The 22,544-nt window shown below is 46.2% G+C and overlaps 1 protein-coding gene across 2 annotated transcripts in view; it reads left to right on the plus strand.

Annotated features, from left to right (window-relative positions):
• pop4 (POP4 homolog, ribonuclease P/MRP subunit) overlaps positions 1 to 22,544 on the plus strand; it is a 40,329-nt gene that overhangs the window by 10,012 nt on the left and 7,773 nt on the right. For both annotated transcript variants that reach the window (XM_085991534.1, XM_085991533.1), the window contains exons 2-4: positions 9,634 to 9,686; positions 10,184 to 10,407; positions 13,968 to 14,045. In XM_085991534.1, the coding sequence (XP_085847660.1) occupies positions 9,634 to 9,686; positions 10,184 to 10,407; positions 13,968 to 14,045 (355 nt within the window). The remainder of the gene's footprint in view (positions 1 to 9,633; positions 9,687 to 10,183; positions 10,408 to 13,967; positions 14,046 to 22,544) is intronic.

Consider the following 22,544-nt stretch of genomic DNA (forward strand, 5'->3'; position numbering starts at 1 on the left):
TCTCGCCGTGTCCCCTCCTGCGCTCCCATCTCGCCGTGTCCTCTCCTGCGCTCCCATCTCGCCGTGTCCCCTCCTGCGCTCCCATCTCGCCGTGTCCTCTCCTGCGCTCCCATCTCGCCGTGTCCTCTCCTGCGCTCCCATCTCGCCGTGTCCTCTCCTGCGCTCCCATCTCGCCGTGTCCTCTCCTGCGCTCCCATCTCGCCGTGTCCTCTCCTGCGCTCCCATCTCGCCGTGTCCTCTCCTGCGCTCCCATCTCGCCGTGTCCTCTCCTGCGCTCCCATCTCGCCGTGTCCTCTCCTGCGCTCCCATCTCGCCGTGTCCTCTCCTGCGCTCCCATCTCGCCGTGTCCTCTCCTGCGCTCCCATCTCGCCGTGTCCTCTCCTGCGCTCCCATCTCGCCGTGTCCTCTCCTGCGCTCCCATCTCGCCGTGTCCTCTCCTGCGCTCCCATCTCGCCGTGTCCTCTCCTGCGCTCCCATCTCGCCGTGTCCTCTCCTGCGCTCCCATCTCGCCGTGTCCTCTCCTGCGCTCCCATCTCGCCGTGTCCTCTCCTGCGCTCCCATCTCGCCGTGTCCTCTCCTGCGCTCCCATCTCGCCGTGTCCTCTCCTGCGCTCCCATCTCGCCGTGTCCTCTCCTGCGCTCCCATCTCGCCGTGTCCTCTCCTGCGCTCCCATCTCGCCGTGTCCTCTCCTGCGCTCCCATCTCGCCGTGTCCTCTCCTGCGCTCCCATCTCGCCGTGTCCTCTCCTGCGCTCCCATCTCGCCGTGTCCTCTCCTGCGCTCCCATCTCGCCGTGTCCTCTCCTGCTCTCCCATCTCGCCGTGTCCCCTCCTGCGCTCCCATCTCGCCGTGTCCTCTCCTGCGCTCCCATCTCGCCGTGTCCCCTCCTGCGCTCCCATCTCCCCGTGTCCTCTCCTGCGCTCCCATCTCGCCGTGTCCTCTCCTGCGCTCCCATCTCGCCGTGTCCTCTCCTGCGCTCCCCTCTCGCCGTGTCCTCTCCTGCGCTCCCATCTCGCCGTGTCCTCTCCTGCGCTCCCATCTCGCCGTGTCCTCTCCTGCGCTCCCATCTCGCCGTGTCCTCTCCTGCGCTCCCATCTCGCCGTGTCCTCTCCTGCGCTCCCATCTCGCCGTGTCCTCTCCTGCGCTCCCATCTCGCCGTGTCCTCTCCTGCGCTCCCATCTCGCCGTGTCCTCTCCTGCGCTCCCATCTCGCCGTGTCCTCTCCTGCGCTCCCATCTCGCCGTGTCCTCTCCTGCGCTCCCATCTCCCCGTGCCCTCTCCTGCGCTCCCATCTCCCCTCCTGTGCTCCCATCTCCCCGTGTCCTCTCCTGCGCTCCCATCTCCCCGTGTCCTCTCCTGCGCTCCCATCTCCCCGTGTCCTCTCCTGCGCTCCCATCTCCCCGTGTCCTCTCCTGCGCTCCCATCTCCCCGTGCCCTCTCCTGCGCTCCCATCTCCCCGTGCCCTCTCCTGCGCTCCCATCTCCCCGTGCCCTCTCCTGCGCTCCCATCTCCCCGTGCCCTCTCCTGCGCTCCCATCTCCCCTCCTGCGCTCCCATCTCCCCGTGTCCTCTCCTGCGCTCCCATCTCCCCGTGTCCTCTCCTGCGCTCCCATCTCCCCGTGTCCTCTCCTGCGCTCCCATCTTCCCGTGCCCTCTCCTGCGCTCCCATCTCCCCGTGCCCTCTCCTGCGCTCCCATCTCCCCGTGCCCTCTCCTGCGCTCCCATCTCCCCGTGTCCTCTCCTGCGCTCCCATCTCCCCGTGTCTTCTCCTGCGCTCCCATCTCGCCGTGTCCTCTCCTGCGCTCCCATCTCGCCGTGTCCTCTCCTGCGCTCCCATCTCCCCGTGTCCTCTCCTGCGCTCCCATCTCCCCGTGTCCTCTCCTGCGCTCCCATCTCCCCGTGTCCTCTCCTGCGCTCCCATCTCCCCGTGCCCTCTCCTGCGCTCCCATCTCCCCGTGTCCTCTCCTGCGCTCCCATCTCCCCGTGTCCTCTCCTGCGCTCCCATCTCCCCGTGTCTTCTCCTGCGCTCCCATCTCGCCGTGTCCTCTCCTGCGCTCCCATCTCGCCGTGTCCTCTCCTGCGCTCCCATCTTCCCGTGTCCTCTCCTGCGCTCCCATCTCGCCGTGTCCTCTCCTGCGCTCCCATCTCCCCGTGTCCTCTCCTGCGCTCCCATCTCCCCGTGTCCTCTCCTGCGCTCCCATCTCCCCGTGTCCTCTCCTGCGCTCCCATCTCCCCGTGTCCTCTCCTGCGCTCCCATCGCCCCGTGTCCTCTCCTGCGCTCCCATCTCCCCGTGCCCTCTCCTGCGCTCCCATCTCCCCGTGCCCTCTCCTGCGCTCCCATCTCCCCGTGCCCTCTCCTGCGCTCCCATCTCCCCGTGCCCTCTCCTGCGCTCCCATCTCCCCGTGCCCTCTCCTGCGCTCCCATCTCCCCTGCGCTCCCATCTCCCCGTGCCCTCCCCTGCGCTCCCATCTCCCCATGCCCTCCCCTGCGCTCCCATCTCCCCGTGTCCTCTCCTGCGCTCCCATCTCCCCGTGTCCCCTGCGCTCCCATCTCCCAATTCAGTTTAACTGGCTTCCTGTGCATCAGCAAATTGATTTTAAGACCTCATCCTTAAATCCCACTGTGGTCTTGTCCCACTGTACCTCAGTCACCTCTCAGCTTTGCACCTCGACTTAATGTCATCTCTTCCTCCAACAGTAGATTACTCTTCATTCTCTGTTACCATATTCGTTTAGCCATTGTGTACCTTCCTTCTGTAACTTCCTTACTGCCTCCCTCTCTTGTTTCAAAAAACCCTCTTTTTGACTGCTTTAGCCTTGTCCCAATTTCTGTTTCCCTTTGCCCTCCTCCTTGGGACTCCCTTTTTCCTACATCCTGTAAAGCACTGGGATATTTTACATGACAAGCACAATAGAAATGTAAGTTGCCATCGTCCTTCCCCCAGCCTCTTTGTATTCCAACTGTCGTTGGCCACTCGCCTTACTGTTTCAGTCAAGTATTTACAAGCTTCAAGTTAAAATAACTTAAAATGCTGTAAAGCACTTTGGGACATTCTGAGGTGCTAAATAAATGTGTTTTTTATAAGTTAATGTTATCATAAACTGATCACCCAATTTCATTGAGGAATACAGCATGATGCTTCGTTGTAATAGAGGGCCAAGAGTAGATCAGTGATTTGTTCATATACCAGCACAGAACAAGTGGGCATGCTTCTTGCAGCTAGAAGAATGATTCAGTCACAAAATCAAAGCTCCAAAATGGTGGTGGCTTATTTATAGAGTGAGAATACAGAGATATGTTACCATACTTCGAAGATATATACATAAATACACGAGAGAGAGTGTGTCTCGGTGTCACATTTTGTTTGATAATCACTCCTGTGAAGTGTCTTGGGACGTTTTACTATGTTAAAGGCACTACAGAAATGCACGTTGTTGTTGCACAGGCCCCAGCAGCATGCCCACTAAAATTTTTCAACAGAGAACAAAAAGTTTCAGGCAGGAAACAAATCAATTTATTAAATAGTCTCCAAATTAAAGGGAAGCATCTCTGATATAATTGTGCATTAAATAGTGTGCAGTGTGGCAGAACAGCAAGATCTTATGCTCTGAACAGACACCTTTTGTAGATGTTGGAAAGGTTTTCATTATCAAATGCAAGAAATTATTTTGTTTAGTTTATACTAAGAAAAAAAACATTAAAAGATAAACTTACAATTTACTGTGGAACATACGAAAAGGCGTACTGATCCACCCAGCTTGTCCCACACAATTGTGATACCTTATGCAATCACAGTACATATACTCCCCACCCACCCGAAGCCACATGATCTCCTGGGAGAGGCAAAAAAACTAAAAACACGAGCCAATTAAGGGGGAAAAATGGAAAATTCCTCCCTAACCACCTTAGGCGATTAAAAGTAGTCCAGGAGGCCATTTTGGGCCTGATTAATGTTACCTGCCTCTTGTACAAAGTGAACCCCCGCCCCCCAGAAACAGGTCCAGCTCTCGCTTGAAAGAATACAGCAAATAAACGTTCACCACTCGAGCCGGCAGCCTGTCCAGAGGTCCACTATTCTCTGGGGAAAGAAGAACAGCCTAACATTCAACCTCGTTCTGCCTTTACTAGCTTATAGGGGTAACTCCTGGTTCTCCTTAACCTATTCAGTTGACGTATTTGCTCTACATAAACACAATCTAGTCCTTTTGTTGTTTTAAAAATTTCGGTCAAATCACCCCAAAGTCTAGGCTTTTCTAAAGTATAGAGACCCACCTAGTTGAGCCTATCTGGGTAACTAAGGTGTTTTAAATTGGGAATTAATCTTGTGGCCTTCCTGCACCCTTTCTAAAGCCTCAATGTCGCCCGCCATGGGAGGAGACCAAACTGAACACATTATTCCAACTGAGGCCTAACAAAGGTTTTGTACAAGCACAAAATGATTTTTTTTTTAATAGTAACTTATCCTGTGAATACACCCTAGAACCCTATTCACTAGCTTTAACTTCACAGCATTGGTCATGGACCTTTAGAGGAAGAACACACAGTTTAGAATTTGGCACAACAAATACAGAATTGGTTGGTTTCTCTTAACAGATAGTCAACTTATACTTAAATTTGTGTACTTCTCTGGAATTTACATTTAGATTTACATTTGCATTTAGTGTGTCAGCTGTGGCTCAGTTGGTAGCACACTCGCCTCTGAGTCAGAAGGTTGTGGATTCAAGTCCCACTCCAGGGACTTGAGCACAAAACTCTAGGCTGACACTCCAGTGCAGTACTGAGGGAGTGCTGCACTGTCAGAGGTGCCGTTTTTTGGATGAGATGTTAAACTGAGGCCCCGTCTGCTCTCTCAGGTGGACGTAAAAGATCCCATGGCACTATTTCGAAGAAGAGAAGGGGAGTTCATCCAGGTGTCCTGGCCAATATTTATTCCTCAATTAACATCACTAAAACAGATTATCTGGTCATTATCACGTTGCTGTGCGCAAATTGGCTGCCATGTTTCCTACATTACAACAGTGATAACACATCAAAAGTACTTCATTGGCTGTAAAGCGCTTTGGGGCGTCCTGAGGTCATGAAAGGCGCTATGTCATTGCGAGTCTTTTTTAAACTGTTAATTTTATCCAAAACCTCTGTCATTTATAGTTTTTTTTTTTTAGCCACATGCTTGTAAGTGGAATATCCTTTAAAACACAGCACTGCAAATAAGATGGAAAAATTAAGTGGATTAGAATTGATTTCACATAACTGCTGTAGCCATAATTCACCCACTCACTTACTTACACTCTCTCGCGCGTGCATTTACGTACATAGCTTTGAAGTATGATATATTTCTGTATTTTCACTCTGGAAATGAGCCACCACCATTTTGGAGCTTTGATTTTGTGACTGAATCATTCTAACTATAACAAACATGCCAGCTTGTTCTGTGCTGGTATGGAACAAATCACGGATCTACTCTTGGCCCTCCATTAGAACGAAATATCATGCTGTTTTATTATTAATAGGCAGGTGTTGACTCAGCTATAGCAGTTAAGTTTGTTCTAGAAATGAAGGCTCTCGCGTCACAGCAATGTGTGCTTTCTCAGCAAATGGAAACCCAAGGATTCAATAATCCTGTTACCAATGGCTAATTAAGGGGACACTGCCGGAAGAAGTGGTGAGGGATTCATTTTATTTCTCTTGGAATGTGCAGGTGAAAACCAGCTCACTGGCAGTTTATAGTACACTACCGTATTGTACACTTGGAGCAAACTTACACATTTGTTTAAGAGCATTTGATATTTCACCACTTAGTGATTTAGGAGAGACTTTGCTGGTAGGCTCATGCTTTATAAATATAACAGCTGTATACCCCCAAGTTCATGGATCTGCAGTTTTGTGAGAATTTTAATCTTGGAAGGAAATTAAAGTGAGTGAGCAACCAAAACCTGCTTCTCTTTATTGAAAATGCCAGGAACATGTCTGGCAAATTAATCAAGGAGACACACTCCTCCCTTCCAATGCTGGAGATATCAAACTTCCCCCCCACATCTATTCATTCTGTCAGAAATATGGGAGTTGAATTCAAGAGTAATAGTGTGGTTCATTTCGGCTGAGGTTTTCTTCCAAAGCATTGTGATGTTTTTGTCTCTCTGCTCATTTGTGAAGGAATATTCCTTTAATGGGCTTGAAGCATATTGTTTTTTTTTTATTCGTTTATGGGATGTGGGTGTCGCTGGCAGGGTCAGCATTTATTACCCATCCCTAGTTGTCCTTGAGAAGGTGGTGGTGAGCCGCCGCCTTGAACCGCTGCAGTCTGTGTGGTGAAGGTACTCCCACAGTGCTATTAGTGAGGGAGTTCCAGGATTTTGACCCAGCGCCGATGAAGGATCGGTGATATATTTCTAAGTTAGGATGGTGTGTGACTTGGAGGGGAACTTGGAGGTGGTGATGTTCCCATGCGCTTGCTGCCCTTGTCCTTCTAGGTGGAAGTGGTCGTGGGTTTGGGAGGTGCTGTCGAAGAAGCCTTGGCGAGTTGCTGCAGTGCATCTTGTAGATGGTACACACTGCAGCCACGGTACACCGGTGGTGGAGGGAGTGAATGTTTAAGATGGTGGATGGGGTGCCAATCAAGCCGGCTGCTTTGTCCTGGATGGTGTCAAGCTTCTTGTGTTGTTGGAGCTGCAAGTGGAGAGTATTCCATCACATATTTGATGCATATTCATATGATATGTCTTCATGGTGTATATTTTTTTAAACTTTTTAAACAGCTCATCTGATTTTTCTTCTCTTTCCTTTATCCTTTCCCCCCAAACAGATTTTCTATGATTTTGATTGGTTGGAATACCTAGGCTCATGAATGCATTACATACATTATTTTTTGCTTGAAGCATATTCTGGTTTTTTTAATTCGTTTATGGGATGTGGGTGTCGCTGGCAGGGCCAGCATTTATTTTTTAAGTTATTTTCCTAGAATTCTCTAATCAAGTTGTTTGACAGACTATTTTAAAAGTGATTGGTACAACTTACATCTGCAGCCACGTAATAAATATTGCTGAAATAACAACAGAAAATGCTGGAAATACTCAGCAGGCCAGGCAGTATCCGTGGAGAGAGAAACAGAGTTAACGTTTCAGGTCTGGGACCCTTCATCAGAACTGGAAAAAGCTGGAGATGTAACAGATATTAAGCAGGTGCAGAGACAGGGGGGTGGGGGGGTTAGGAGGGGAGGAAGGAATAGAAAGAACACCCTGTACTTTTGTAAGAGGCAGGAAAGATAAAATGTTACAAATGGGAATGGCAGAAATCATACAGCTTGAAAAATAGGGGCAGGGATAATTATCTGAAATTGTTGAACTCTATGTTGAGTCTGTCAGGCTGCAAAGTGCCCAATCGAAAGATGAGGTGCTGTTCCTCGAGCTTACGTTGAGCTTCATTGGAACAATGCAATAGCCCGAGGACAGAGAGATCAGAGTGGGAGTGAAGCGGTGAATTAAAGTGACAGGCAACTGGAAGCTCAGGGTCACCCTTACGGACTGAACGGAGGTGTTCCGCAAAGCGGTCGCCCAATCTACGTTTGGTCTCCCCAATGTAGAGGAGACCGCATCGTGAGCAGCGAATACAGTATATTAAATTGCAAGAAGTACAAGTAAATCGCTGTTTCACCTGGAAGGGGTGTTTGGGGCCTTGGGCGGGAGGAGGTAAAAGGGCATGTGTTGCATCTCCTGCACTTGCATGAGATTGTTTCATACTTTTTTAATTGAGCTGGTTTAGATCTGGCTGGTCTAATAATGTCTCAAATTCTTCAAATGCTTGTGGGCCCTTTGGCTCTGTCCAGTCAGTGATCGATGTAGCCATAGATTGAATCTGGACAAAACACCAATTAATTTATCTGGAATTATTTTCTGTAATTAGTGCTTTACACTTTTATTTGATGACAAACCTGTTAGGCAATAAAATGAGGCTTTAAATTACTCTCCTTAGCTTTGGATTGATTTTTGTTTTGCTCAAATAGTCCAGCAGAGCGTTGAAGGAGTTGTTTGCCGTGCTTTGTGAACCAGTTGACTTGATGGGGTAGAAATTGAGTATAGCCCCGTTTGGGGCACCAGCCTTGCCAGGGCGCTAAAAGTAGCGCCCCGGAAGCATTCGCGGCCGCCCGATGGAAATTGAGTGGTAGCGCCCCAAAGGGAAGCGCGGCGCCCCGCATCCCTCTTGGGGCGCTGCGACTGAATATCGTGGCGCTACGTGCTGCAGTGCCACACGCTGCGGCACGTCGCACTGCGGTATTGCAGGCCTTCCTCCCCTTCTTAAAGGGGAGGGGCCTTGTGTAGTGCGATCTGGGGCCCAGCTGGGCCCCCGAGGATCGCGAGTGCCGGCAAAAGAGCCCGGCACCGAGGAGAAGTGCCGGGCTCTTGGAACGCAGCCGGCACTCTGCAGGGGTGGGGGGTTCAGGAGGCTGGGGACGGGAGCGCAGGCAGGTGCTGGCAGGCGGCCAACAACAAAAATGGCTGCCCCGCTCCTCCTTTAATTTGCGCCTCCCCGGCCGCAGGTAGGCCCCCCTGAACCGGTCAGACATAGTGTCCGGCGGTAAATCAGGGGGCGCTTCCAAATATTGCGGCCGGGGCGCTGCGCACACCGATGACGTCATCGGTAGCGGCGCAGCGCTAACGGTTAGCGCCACCAGTAGCATCCCGCAGAATTTAGTGGGAGGCGTGGACAGTGCCGCGCCCGGGTGCCAGTTGGCTTGCAACCCACTTAGCTCCCTCTTAAGGCGCTAACGGGTAGCGCAGCCAACTGAATATCTCCCCCGATGTGTTTTGCGAATTGTACGATTTAAATAAAACAAATAAATGTTCTAGGCAGATGACTGAAGTGAAAGCTTCAAAGAGACTTGTTCAAAGAACAATCAAGTGCAGACCCACCAAGAAAATCAAATTGGTGGGATTTTTTTAAAATCCATTTTGGCAAAAAGGCATATAAAAATGTTAAAAGTATGTAACTTGCCAGAGATGTTGCCATGGTTTTAAATGCAGGTCTGTGGTTACTTTCCTCCTCCTCCTTCCCCCCACCCCCCATCTACGAAAAAAGGTTTCAGTGTGATTTGGTGCACACAAATGTGTTACTTTATTTTACTTAGCCTCAAGCACTAGAAAATGTCATAAATCTTTCTTAGAAATGCAATCAAATCTTCCTGATGACTCAGCTGGTGCATTTACCGCCCACTGTGGTACTAAGTCAAACATCAAAAAATGTCCAGGTTCAGTCCCTGATCTGTGCTGAGTTAAGCATCTTTGCTTGGTTTGGCAGGGGTGAAGGGAATGGAAAATATTTATTGCCAACCCAACTAATTTGTTATCTTGTCCGTGAATTTCAGTCAATGTACCTCTGATCTTTATAGGAAGCACGGTATTGTTTTGTAACTTCAGTAATGTTTTATTTATATGTTTCTACACTGCATGCCGCATTTGCCATATATTCCGACAGAATGTCTTTGATTAATGCGATAAATGTGCGGCTTGCATTTTGTATGATTTGTATTTCTATTTGAAATAACTGAGCTCAGCATAAAATAGTAGAACCGACTATCTTGTTTTATTCCCGCTGCCGTCTTTTTGCCCAGTTTAACTGAGGTTCTTTGTCTCCCTGTTGAAGATATTGTTTACAGCACGATTTCTGTGAAAGAGACAGCCCACTTGGACATTCAGGTACGTGACTTTATGGTCACTGCTGCCCTCTGGTGTTTCTGTGCTGGCAGTCCCGAGAACAGCATGGTTAGATTATGTAGCACTGTCTTGTGTAAGAGAGCTTGAACACAATGTGAATTGTACTGTTTTTAGTGAAAGCACAGTCATAGTGAATATATCATACAACTGACCTTAAATGTTACTATATTTGGAAATAATATTCTACTTATTTCCACGTTGTATTGATTGGCCAGGTGTAAAGCTTAAGTTATTTTTTTGTTTATGCCTCTGTGCTTTGTATCTTGTAATTTTGTATATACATACGCACTAATACATGAGAATTATGTAATTTTGTACCAATTTATTTGCAATTATGGACTTAAAACAGGAATAATTTAGTGCTCAGTGCAATATGAATAGTGGCTAAAGTCTAATGTCATTTGTTTGGGGAGTGCAGTTGTCAACCTAATGAAAAGCTGTCTGCAATTTTCAAATAATTCCTAAATTCCTTCTGATAGCCTCTGGGATCCAAGGAGGCTGCCGCATTTGTCAATGCCTTTCTCAAGCGCAGCTTGCCACGGTTGGGCACTGAGCAGATTCAGACACATTTGAACAGAAAGGCTGTTATCCTCGAGCATTTCTTAAAGAAGCGCAAGAAAGAAAAGAGGAGAAAAACAAAGTGTCTGTCTGCCAAAGAGAGGCGGGAATTGAGGATATTTGAGCTCAAGCCAGAACAACAAAGGTAGGCTGGTCGTGTCTGTGCTGAGACTTGTTTTTTTACCGATGCTGGTTTTCTGTATCGTCCAGTTGCAGAATAAAAAAAATCCAGAGAAATGATGCACAAGAAACTTGTGTATTCTTTCCAAAATTTCTATTTCAAAAGAAATCTGCAGTATTGAATTATGTTGCACAAGACACACATTGTACAAGTGTCCTGTTTAGTGTCCAGTTTTGGATCCCAACTTCAACTGTCTGTCAGTCTTGAGTTTCATCGAACTTCACGTGAGTGACGAGATACACCTCAGGTTAGTAACTGGTACCATCGCCGAGATCCTTGGGGCACATAACCCACCCTGAACACGTCCCTTCTGCCCATTTGATAATGAGCTGAATTGGTGAATATGGTGAAATCCACAGTCTGGCCTGCTGTCCTAGCTGGAGATCATATGAAGCTGAGAATGCAGAAAAATTGAATTTTTTTAAAAATGGAAGTGTTATAAATGAAAAAATAAGCTACCTGATTGGAGGTTGGTGGTAATTATACACATGAGTAAATCATATTCAAACTTGTGGTAGTGGCATTCACTTGTAACTTTGAAAATTCTTATTGATCACTTACTGTATTGAGCACTTGAACAAACTGCATTTCTATTTAATTTTATCAGTATTGGTTCACAGTGGTTATCTTAAGCGAGTGCTGGGTGGATATAGCCCAATCTCTGCATTAATTCTGTCCTTGTCTGGAGGGAAGTACAATAGTAAAACTCTTTTAATTGACAATTCACAATTTTTAAGTGCTACCGTTTAATAAAGCCTTTGTAATAGAAACATAGAAAAATAGGAGCAGGAATAGGCCATTCGGCCCTTCGAGCCTTCCGCCATTCAATATGATCATGGCTGATCCCCTATCTCAATACCATATTCCCGCTCTCTCCCCATATCCCTTGATGCCTTTTGTGTCTAGAAATCTATCTATCTCCTTCTTAAATATATTCAGTGACTTGGCCTCCACAGCCTAATGTGGTAGAGAATTCCACAGGTTCACCACCCTCTGAGTGAAGAAATTTCTCCTCCATCTCAGTCCTAAATGTCCTACCCTGTATCCTGAGACTGTGACCCCTCGTTCTAGACCCCCCAGCCAGGGGAAACATCCTCCCTGCATCCAGCCTGTCTAGCCCTGTCAGAATTTTATACGTTTCAGTGAGATCCCCTCTCATTCTTCTAAACTCTAGTGAATACAGGCCTAGTCGACCCAATCTCTCCTCAAGACAGTCCTGCCATCCCAGGAATCAGTCTGGTGAACCTTCGCTGCACTCCCTCTATGGAAAGTATATCCTTTCTTAGGTAAGGAGACCAAAACTGCACACAGTACTCCAGGTGTGGTCTCACCAAGGCCCTGTACAACTGTAGTAAGACATCCTTGCTCCTGTACTCAAATCCTCTTGCAATGAAGGCCAACATACCATTTGCCTTCCTAACTGCTTGTTGCACCTGCATGTTTGCTTTCAGTGACTGGCGTACAAGGACACCCAGGTCCCTTTGTACATCAGCATTTCCCAATCTATCACCATTTAAATAATAATCTACCTTTCTGTTTTTCCTACCGAAGTGGATAACTTCACATTTATCCACGTTATACTGCATCTGCCATGTATTTGCCCACTCGCTCAACTTGTCTAAATCGCCTTGAAGCCTCTTTGCATCTTCCTCACAACTCACAATCCCACCCAGTTTCATGTCGTCAGCAAACTTGAAAATATTACATTTGGTTCCCTCATCCAAATCATTGATATATATTGTGAATAGCTGGGGCCCAAGCACTGATCCCTACAGTCTTCTCTTCTTAGGCAGTCCCTCGGAACCGAGGATGACCCCACTAGTAACCGCCTGCCACCCCGAAAAAGACCCATTTATTCCTCTGTTTCCTGTCTGTTAACCAATTTTCAATCCATGCCAGTATATTACCTCCAATCCCATGTGCTTTAATTTTGCACACTAACCTCTTATGTGGGACTTTATCAAAGGCCTTCTGAAAATCCAAATACACCACATCCACTGGTTCTCCCTTATCTATTCTACCAGTTGCATCCTCAAAAAACTCCAGTAGGTTTGTCAAACACGATTTCCCTTTCATAAATCCATGTTGACTTTGTCTAATCCTGTTGATATTTTCTAAGTGTCCTGTTATCACATCCTTTATAATAGACTCTAGCATTTTCCCTACTATTGATGTTAGGCTAACCGGCCTGTAGTTCCCTGTGTGTTCTCTTCCCTCCTTTTTCAAATAGTAGGGTTACATTTGCCACCCTCCAATCTGCAGGAACTGTTCCATAATCTATAGAATTTTGGAAGATGACAACCAATGCATCCACTATTTCCATGGCTACCTGTTTTAGTACTCTGGGATGCAGATTATCAGGCCCTGGGGATTTATCAGCTTGCAGTCCCATTAATTTCTCCAGCACTATTTTTTTTACTAATAGTAATTTCCTTTAATTCCTCCTTCTCACTAGACCCTTGGTTCCCTAGCATTTCTGGGAAATTATTTGTGTCCTCTTCCGTGAAGACAGAACCAAAGTATTTGTTTAATTGCTCCACCATTTCCTTGTTCCCCATTATAAATTCTCCCGTTTCTAAGGGACCTACATTTGTCTTCACTAATCTTTTTCTTTTTACATACTTATAGAAGCTTTTACAATCTGCTTTTATGTTCCTTGCAAGTTTACTCTCATACTCTATTTTTCCCCTCTTAATCAATCTCTTGGTCCTTTTTTGCTGAACTGTAAACTGCTCCCAATCCTCAGGCTTGCTACTTTTTCTGGCAACTTTATATGACTCCTCTTTGGATCTAATACTATCCTTAATTTCTTTTGTTAGCCATGGTTGGGCCGCTTTTCCTTTTGTGTTTTTGCGCCAGAAAGGAATGTATAACTGTTGCAATTCATGCATTCGTTCCTTAAATGTTAGCCATTGCCTATCCACCGTCATGCCTTTTAATGAAGCTCCCCAATCTATCATAGCCAACTCACTCCTCATGCCATTGTAGTTTCCTTTGTTTAGATTTAGGACCCTAGTTTTGGATTGGACTTCTTCACTTTCCATTTTAATGAAGAATTCTATCATGTTACGGTCACTCTTCCCTAAAGGACCCCGCACAACAAGATTATTAATTAACCCCTTCTCATTGCACAATACCCAATCTAGGATAGCCTGTTCCCTAGTTGGCTCCTCAATGTACTGGTCTAAAAAACCATCTCGTACACACTCCAGGAATTCATCCTCCACAGTATTATTGCTAATATGGTTTGACCAGTCTATATGTAGATTAAAGTCACCCATGATTACTGCAGTACCCTTGTTACATGCATCTCTAATTTCCTGTTTGATGCCATCCCCTAATGTGGTCGTGAAGCTTGTCCTACTCTGTGAACTGATCAAATTTTCTACATTCTATACATTTCTCCTCTGTATCAAAGAGGGTTTCAGTAAAATGCTCCTTCTTGCCTATCGGATTGACATGATTCAGACACTTTTAATCCGTAAATGTTAAAATGCTAATTTGAACCATTTAATTTTTTCCAGGTATGAATTGTTTCTCCCTTTGCATGAGCTGTGGAAGCAATACATTCGAGACTTGTGTAATGGCTTGAAACCTGACATGTAAGTACAGCACTTGTTCTATAGAATGGGTGCCTTTACAGTTATTGGTTACTGAACAATTACATTGTACGTGCGTGAAGCTTGAAAGATCCCTTTAGCACACACACAAGTGCGGAAGATATGGAAACAGTAATCTATCAGCAATTTAATAAATGTCTAAAGCACTGATTTTTAAATTGATTGAACTCTTTCAAGGTCAAAATATAAAAAGATAGTTCACAGAACACCGCAGATTAAGAAATAGGTGCTTTTAATTTTGCCTCAGTCTTTAACTGTTGCTTCTCATTGAGCTGTGGAAGTATACACAAAAAATATTAATTGAAAGTCATTGGCAGCAATGTATCAGTGACCCCAGGTATATTGCTCACTTTACTGAGGGGAAGGAGGGGGGAAAAATAATTTTTGTGTTGCTCCTTGTTGCTAGCAGTGTCAGTGGGCAAAATGTCTATTTTAATTTGGGCTGTTTTTAGATCAGAAAAGGCACCTCTACCTAATTATATTGCAGATAAGATGAAAAAGTCATTCCTTTATAGTTTCTTTTTAAGAGGCACTGTCTTAATTGCAGAAGTGTTTACCAAAGTTAAAGTTTGTTAGGGGGCTAATTCACACAAGGGCTGGTTTATTATTTGTCACAGTGCAGTAATATATTAGTAACGCAATAATTCATTTTGACTTCCACGCTGCTTAGTATCCGTTTCTCCCCATGAAGCTTCTTGGGGCAGTTTCTATGTTTAAGGTGCTATATAAGTTGTTTATGATTTGCAACGTTGCATCATGTGTTTATAAGCAACAATATTGCTTTTTGTCAAGCATGTTTTTTAAAATTAAGAATACTCAGTCACCCGTGGTGATTACACACATCTTTTAAGTGTAGTGTTCAGGTAAAGTGGGCTTAGAAATTGAGGGATGCTTGGACCAGGATGTGCTGATGTAATTCAGTCCCCACACTCTGTCCTTGTTTTTACATTTACGTTATGCTTTCCAATGTCTACATTTACAACGGAAACTACCTGTGTAAGCTTGTCACGTTGTTGTTGCACCCTCCTGCCAGTGATGGCATTGTAGCATCTCCACTGGGTGGCAGATGTAACGACAGCATGTCAAGTTTACATAGACAATTTTCATTATAATTGAGGACATAGAAATTTATAATGGAAAAAGTTGATAGGAAGTGTACACAGGATTTTTAATAATTTACTAGTTGATCTCTTGTGGCATTGCACATGGGGAGCCGAGATCAAGTGTTGTCTAGAAGCGAAGAAGGGTTACAGGACAGAGGAATACTGAAGTTAATTCAGTCCCCATTTTTACAAAGTCATATATTCTGTCCTTATTTTGCCTACTACATTCATTTAATATTTATTTATAGTCAAATAGTGTTAAGTCTGTGTGTTATATTGAGAATTACTACACAGACCACAAGAGTAAACTTTAACAGGTCTTTACTAGTTGAAGGTCAGGGCGGAACTGCCCAATAAATCATTACACAGCACTTATATACCGGTGTGGTCACAGTATACAGTATACAGCAGCCAAGATAAAGTAGTGCAACCCTTAAAATAGTTCTCTTAAAGGTGGAACGGTTACATACACTACAATCCTCCCTTTTTAGGTTAACAGTACATCTTCCCATTAAACATAACATCATAACATATATACACAACTTAATGTAAAAACAGTTCACAGATTCAGTCTCTCTGGAGGCTTCCTGACTCGGTCCGGATAACGCCTCGGTGGTGTAGTTTTTTCGGTGGTGTAGTAGGTTCTTTTGACAAGGTCGATTCGGCTTGAATGCCAGTGTCAGGTTCATCTGGTTCCAGTATCACCGGATCGGAGGTAGATACTATGGGTATCTCTGCTTCATCATTAGGCGTATAGAGTTGTGGTGTAGGTTGTCCCTTTTCGGATGACGCTATGATCTGGTCAGCATGGCGCCTTATTATGCTTTCACCAATGTCCACGGTATACATCAGCGGTCCTAGTCGTGTGTAAATAGTTCCAGGCTGCCATTTCTCGGTACGGTAGTCCCGGGCCAAAACTTGTTGACCTATCTGGAAGGTTCTAGTTGGCCTTTCATTCATGCCTTGAAATTGCCGGTTCTCTACGTCCCTTCTGATGTTTGGCTTGATCAAATCCAGCCGGCATCGTAGACTTCTATTGAAAAACATCATGGCGGGAGTTTGGTTTGTGACCGCATGTGTTGCATTCCTGTACGCCAACAAGAAGTTATCTACCTTATGTTGTAGATTTATGTCTTCATTACCCATGGCCTTTATGGCCTTCTTGAAGGTCTGGACAAACCTTTCAGCTAATCCATTGGTGGCGGGATGGTATGGGGCGGACGTGTAGTGCTTAACCCCATTGTTTTTTAAGAACTTCCTGAATTCTTCGGACACAAATTGCGGTCCATTATCAGAACAGATCTGTTCCGGCAGCCCATTCCTGGCAAATATGGTCCTTAATACTGTGATGGTTTTTTCCGTGGTGGTGGAGGACATCTTTATTACCTCCGGCCACTTGGAGTGTGCATCCACCGCGATTAAAAACATTGAGTCCATAAATGGACCAGCAAAGTTGATATGTACCCTTTGCCATGGAGATGAGGGCCACTCCCATGGATGCAGAGGAGCTTGTGGTGGGGCGTTTTGGACCTTCTGGCATCCTGAACAGCTCTTGGTCATTTCTTCGATGTTTCCATCGATACCTGGCCACCACACGAACGCTCTGGCTAGGTTCTTCATTTTCACTCCACCCAGATGCCCCTCGTGAAGCTCCTTTAGCACTTTTTGCTGGAGTTTGGGTGGAATCACCACTCTGGATCCACACATCAAAGTTCCTCGGCACACTGACAGCTGTTCTCTTCTTTGCGAAAATGCTGGCAACAGTGGTTCGCCATGTGCTGGCCATCCCTTCACCGTTAAATCGTAGACTCGTGAGAGAGTCGGGTCATTTCTTCGATCGTAGAATTTGTTACTGGTAGACATTCCACTATGGTTGAGTGGAACATCTCCACTGGGTCCACTGTAGGCGCCTCTTCTACCGTTGGCAACGGTAGGCGTGATAACCCGTCAGCATTCCCATGCTGTTTTGATCCTTTGTATTCTATGTCATATTGGTGTGCCCCTAGGAAAAGGGACCACCTCTGTAGCCTTTGCGCTGTCATAATGGAAACGCCCTTTTTAGGGTTGAATATGGATACAGTGTAAACTTCTGGCCCTGCAGGTAATGATGAAACTTCTTTACTCCCCACACCAGGCTGAGAGCCTCCCTATCTATCTGAGCATAGTTGCGCTCAGCGGAGGTCAATGATCTGGATGCAAATGCGACTGGCCTTTCCGAGCCATTTGGCAACTTGTGTGAGAGTACTGCTCCAATACCATAAGGAGAAGCATCACAAGCTAAACGAATAGGTAGTGTTGGGTTGAAGTGAGCCAACACTTCCTCTGAGGCGATCAATGTCTTGCTTTTGCGAAAGGCCTTCTTACAGTCCTCGCTCCACTTCCATGGTACTTCTTTCTGCAAAAGAGCATTCAGCGGGTGCAGCACCGTGGATAGATTTGGCAGAAACTTATGGTAATAGTTAATCAACCCTAGGAACGATCTCAACTGGGATACATTTTCCGGAGCGGGAGCCTTTACAACAGCTTCGATCTTGTCAGGTGACTTGTGCAGCCCCTCCTGGTCAATGACATGACCACAGTACGAGATCCGTTCCTGAAAGAACTCACATTTCTGGCGATTAACTCGAAGGCCATATTCCTTCAACCTGGTGAGCACCAGTTTCAAATTTGCAAGGTGTTCCTCATCGTCATCTCCTGTAATCAGGATATCGTCCAAGTAACATTGAGTGCTTGGAATTCCCTGTAATACCTGTTCCATGGCCCTCTGCCAAATTGCCGGAGCCGAAGCCACTCCAAAAACCAGCCTATTATATCGATACAAGCCTCTGTGCGTGCTGATTGTGAGATACTGGCGCGACTCTTCCTCAACTTCCATCTGTAAGTACGCTTGCGCCAGGTCTATCTTGGTGAAGCGTTTCCCGCCAGACAATGAAGCAAAGATATCCTCAATCCGCGGAAGCGGATATTGCACCGTGTGAAGCACCGGATTAACTGTGATCTTGAAGTCTCCACAGATGCAGACCTTCCCCGGTTCCCCTGGCTTGTTACTCGATGAACGCTTCATGACGGGCACAATGGGCGTGGCCCATTCACTCCAGTCCACCTTAGACAGTACTCCTGAACGTTCCAGCCCTTCCAGCTCAGCTTCCACAGCAGGTCGTATCGCATACGGTACCGGTCTGGCTTTGAAAAATTTTGGGTTTGCATGTTCTGCAATCCTTGATTTTTGCCTTAATTCCTCTCAGTGTTCCCAGTCCCTGTTGGAACACCTCTTTAGCCTCATTCAATATTCTGGACAATCATTCAGGTTTGACATCTTTCTTTTCGGAATCTACCGTTATTGCGTTTAGGGAGTGCCAGTCCATATTTATTTTCCTGATCCACTCCCGTCCCAGAAGTGGTGGACCTCCCTCAGGTAGTACATATAAGTCCATTCCTTGGTGTTCTTTGCCCTTGTGTATCACCTTGACTTTTATCTTTCCGATGGGGTATACTTTTTGCCCCGTGTATGTCTGCAATACTATCTCCGTATCCCGTAGGGGAATATGTTTGAATAACTTTTTGTAATCTTGCTTATTCATGACCGTCAACGCCGATCCGGTGTCCAATTCCATCTTCACTTGGACTCCTGCTATCTGCAGTGTGACCCAGATAGTTTGTCGGTCAGCTTCTTTACTCACGTTGTGAATTCTTAGACTACCCAGTTCCTTGCTGTTGGAGTCTGAATCCGAATTCTGTTCATCCGAACTCTTCTCAGCCACCTTATGTACCTTTCTGCACTTTTCCTGTGGTGACTTTTTGTTGCTGGTCTTCTTCCCTGACCGGCATACTTTAGCTATGTGACCAAGCGTGCCACATTTTCTACATTCCTGGTTTTTAAACCAGCATTGGTTCTTATCGTGTGTTGTCTTCCCACAACGATAACATTTCGTTGTACCTGAAGCCATTTGATCTACGCTGAGTACCGCTGCCTTCAGCTGCATTTCCGCGGTGCCTCTCGCTGCGGCTTCGTGCGATGCTGCAATAGTGACAGCCTTATCAAGTGTAAGATCATTCTCTTCAAGCAACCGCTTTTGTGTTCCTTCTTTCGACAATCCACACACAAATTTGTCTCTCAGTGCCTCTGTCAGGCTTTCCCCAAACTGGCAGTAATTCGCTAGCTTGCGCAGTTCAATTAAATACTCCGCGTTGCTTTCCTCTTTCAGTTGCGTTCTCGCATAAAATTTAAATCGTTCCGCTAACATCAGCGGTGTGGGGTTCAAATGATTCTTCAGGACAGCAACAATATTAACGAAAGTCTGATCCGCCGGTTTAGCTGGTGATAGAAGATGCTTCAATAGCCCGTATGTCTTCGCACCCATTGAGTTTAGTAAGGTTAGTGCTTTATCTTCATCTGATATTTTATTTGCCTTACAATATATCTCTATGCGTTCTACATACGTGGCCCAATCTTCAACATCGGGGTCGAAATCGTTGATGTTACCACGCTTAGGCATCCTCGCGATCTTCTTGAGAAAAGAATTATTTTTTTTTTTTTTTTACAAAATGGCGGTTTCCCGCGCTCGTCTTCTTCCCCCGCCTCCGAAAATGGCGGCTACCCGCGTTTGCCTTTCTCCCCCGCTGGCTGTAATGGCGATTGCCAATTTGCTGCGTTCGCCCTCCCCCAGCGGTTTTCAAATCGTGCCTCCCAGCCCCTCTTGCAGTCCGGTCCTCCCCCCCCCCCCCCCCCCCCCCCAGCTGCGGCTGAGTTCTCCGCGGTTTTTTTATTTTCTCCCGCGCCTTACGCTGACCCGGTCGCTGCGCCTCGCGGCCTCGGTAGCTGCCCGGCCTTTTTCACCGGTCGCGGTCGAGCTCTCTCTCGACACTGTTGCGTCTCCCAGCCCGCTTGCAGCCCGGTCTTCGCACCGGCTGCGTTTGCATTCACCGCGGCTTCCGTGCCTTACGCTGCCCCAGTCTCAGCGCCTCTGGCCCCGACTTCTGTCCGGCTCCTTTCCCCGGCCGTGGTCGAGTTCTCCGCCCTTATATCCTCCGTTTTTTAAAAGATTTTTCTCCCCTACTCGCAGTCAACGTGGCCGACTTGCTTCTCGTCGCTGATCAGCTCACCCACCACCGTGATAGAAGGGACGATCACTGCCTGTTGCTGATGGAAGGCTTCGTGTCAGAATTCTTCCTTCTTCCTTTGCTCTGCAGACCCGAGTCTTTTCTCAGCAGAATGATGAGGGCGGATGCCTCCTCTCGACGCCCGTTAAACTGCCTTGGATGTATCTCTGCCGCAGGGTAAGATCGTACTCGTCGCCATTGTTAAGTCTGTGTGTTATATTGAGAATTACTACACAGACCACAAGAGTAAACTTTAACAGGTCTTTACTAGTTGAAGGTCAGGGCGGAACTGCCCAATAAATCATTACACAGCACTTATATACCGGTGTGGTCACCACCGGTATTACAGTATACAGCAGCCAAGATAAAGTAGTGCAACCCTTAAAATAGTTCTCTTAAAGGTGGAACGGTTACATACACTACAAATAGCAAATTATACAGCAATTTGGGAAGCTGAGAAGTAGGGTTGGCTGTAGCAGTTTCTCTGCAGTGGAGGGTGAAGGGCTGGGAGGTGCAAAGCTGAGGGTGTTGGTGACTTTTACTGGCAGGAGTGTGAGAAATTTACATAGAAAGCTTCCATTATAAATGTGGACATTGGAATTTAGAAAGGAAAAAGTTGACCGGATGTGCTTGCAGACCTAAGATTTTAAATGTTATAGATGGGAGTTTATATTGTGTTGCTACTAGTGAGTATTTAACATCTCTCCTCCTCATCTCCAATGTGCAAAAATAATTCGGCAGATTTAGTCAATCTTCATAATTGCTTTTACCTTATCAAACACTGGGTTTGTGTTCACTGAGAGTTTTTCCAAATGGGTCCCTCTTAGTTTGCAATAATACCACAGAAGTATTCTCCAACTAGAAATAGCTATTGAGTGCTTCAGGCTCAAGGTTGCAGTGTAATGATCCATCAATGGTAAAAATATCTATACAGTAACATTTTATAAACCATTTCAAGACTAATTAGTGTCCTCGAGACTTCGAAAGTGTCATGTTTTGAGGAAGCGGATTTGTCAAATATAATGAGCGGCCTTGATTTCAGTCATATTTTCTAGCTTGTAGCTACTACACAAAATACACTTTACAAAACCTTTAGCAAATAGATTTGTATAAGTAACTGTATAAACTAATGCACAATTTTATGAACAGAAGGCACTCAACTGACACACACATTATTATTAAAGATCAAGCAACAACTTGCATTTATATAGCACCTTTGTAGGAGCGTAATCAGCCAGGGATTGACCCTGATAATGAAACAGTCCGTCCCCGCATGTAGCAAGACCTGGACAACATTCAGGCTTGGGCTGATTAATAGCAAATAATATTTGCGCCACACAAGTGCCAGGCAATGACCATCTCCAACAAGAGAGAGAGTCTAACCACCTCCTCTTGACATTCAATGGCATTAACATCGTCTAATTCCCCCACCATTAACATCCTGGGGGTCACCATTGACCAGAAACATAACTGGACCAGCCACATAAATACCATGGCTACAAGGACAGATCAGAGGCTGGGTATTCTGTGGCGAGTGACTCACCTCCTGACTCCCCAAAGCCTTTCCACCACCTAAAAGGCACAAGTCAGGAGTGTGAGGGAATACTCTCCACTTGCCTGGATGAATGTAGCTTCCATTTGCCTGGATGAGTGTAGCTCCAACAATACTTAAGAAGCTTGACGACACCATCCAGGGCAAAGCAGTCTGCTTGACTGGTACCCCATCCACCACCTTAAACATTCCCTCCCTCCACCATCAACTGCACCGTGGCTGCAGTGTGTACCATCTACAAAATGCACTGCAGCAACTCGCCAAGGCAGCAACCAGACCTGCAACCTCTACCACCTAGAAGGACAAGGGCAGCAGGTACATGGGAACACCACCACCTCCAAGTTCCCCTCCAATTCAGATACCATCCTAACTTGGAATTATATTGTTTCTTCATCATCGCTGGGTCAAAATCCTGGACCTCCCTACCTAACCACAGCACTGTGGGAATACTTTCACCACACGGACTGCAGTGGTTCAAGAAGGTGGCTCACCACCACCTTCTCAAGGGATGGGCAATAAATGCTGGCCTTGACAGTGATGCCCACATCCCATGAATGAATACATCTTTAAAAAGCTATATCAGGAGATTCTCTGGCTATGATTGGATAGATAAGAGCATCTATTGCAAATTTTGTTCTTCACAATTTGTTACTGAGACAAAAAATGTTTTTATTAATTCTGTTCTGGGTGCTTGTGATATAAAGCCAGAAACTAACAAACATTTTG

This window comes from Somniosus microcephalus, chromosome 6, assembly GCF_052327205.1.
Source record: "Somniosus microcephalus isolate GS21.2 chromosome 6, FLI_Smic_1.0, whole genome shotgun sequence".
In the NCBI taxonomy this organism is placed as follows: Eukaryota; Metazoa; Chordata; class Chondrichthyes; order Squaliformes; family Somniosidae; genus Somniosus; species Somniosus microcephalus.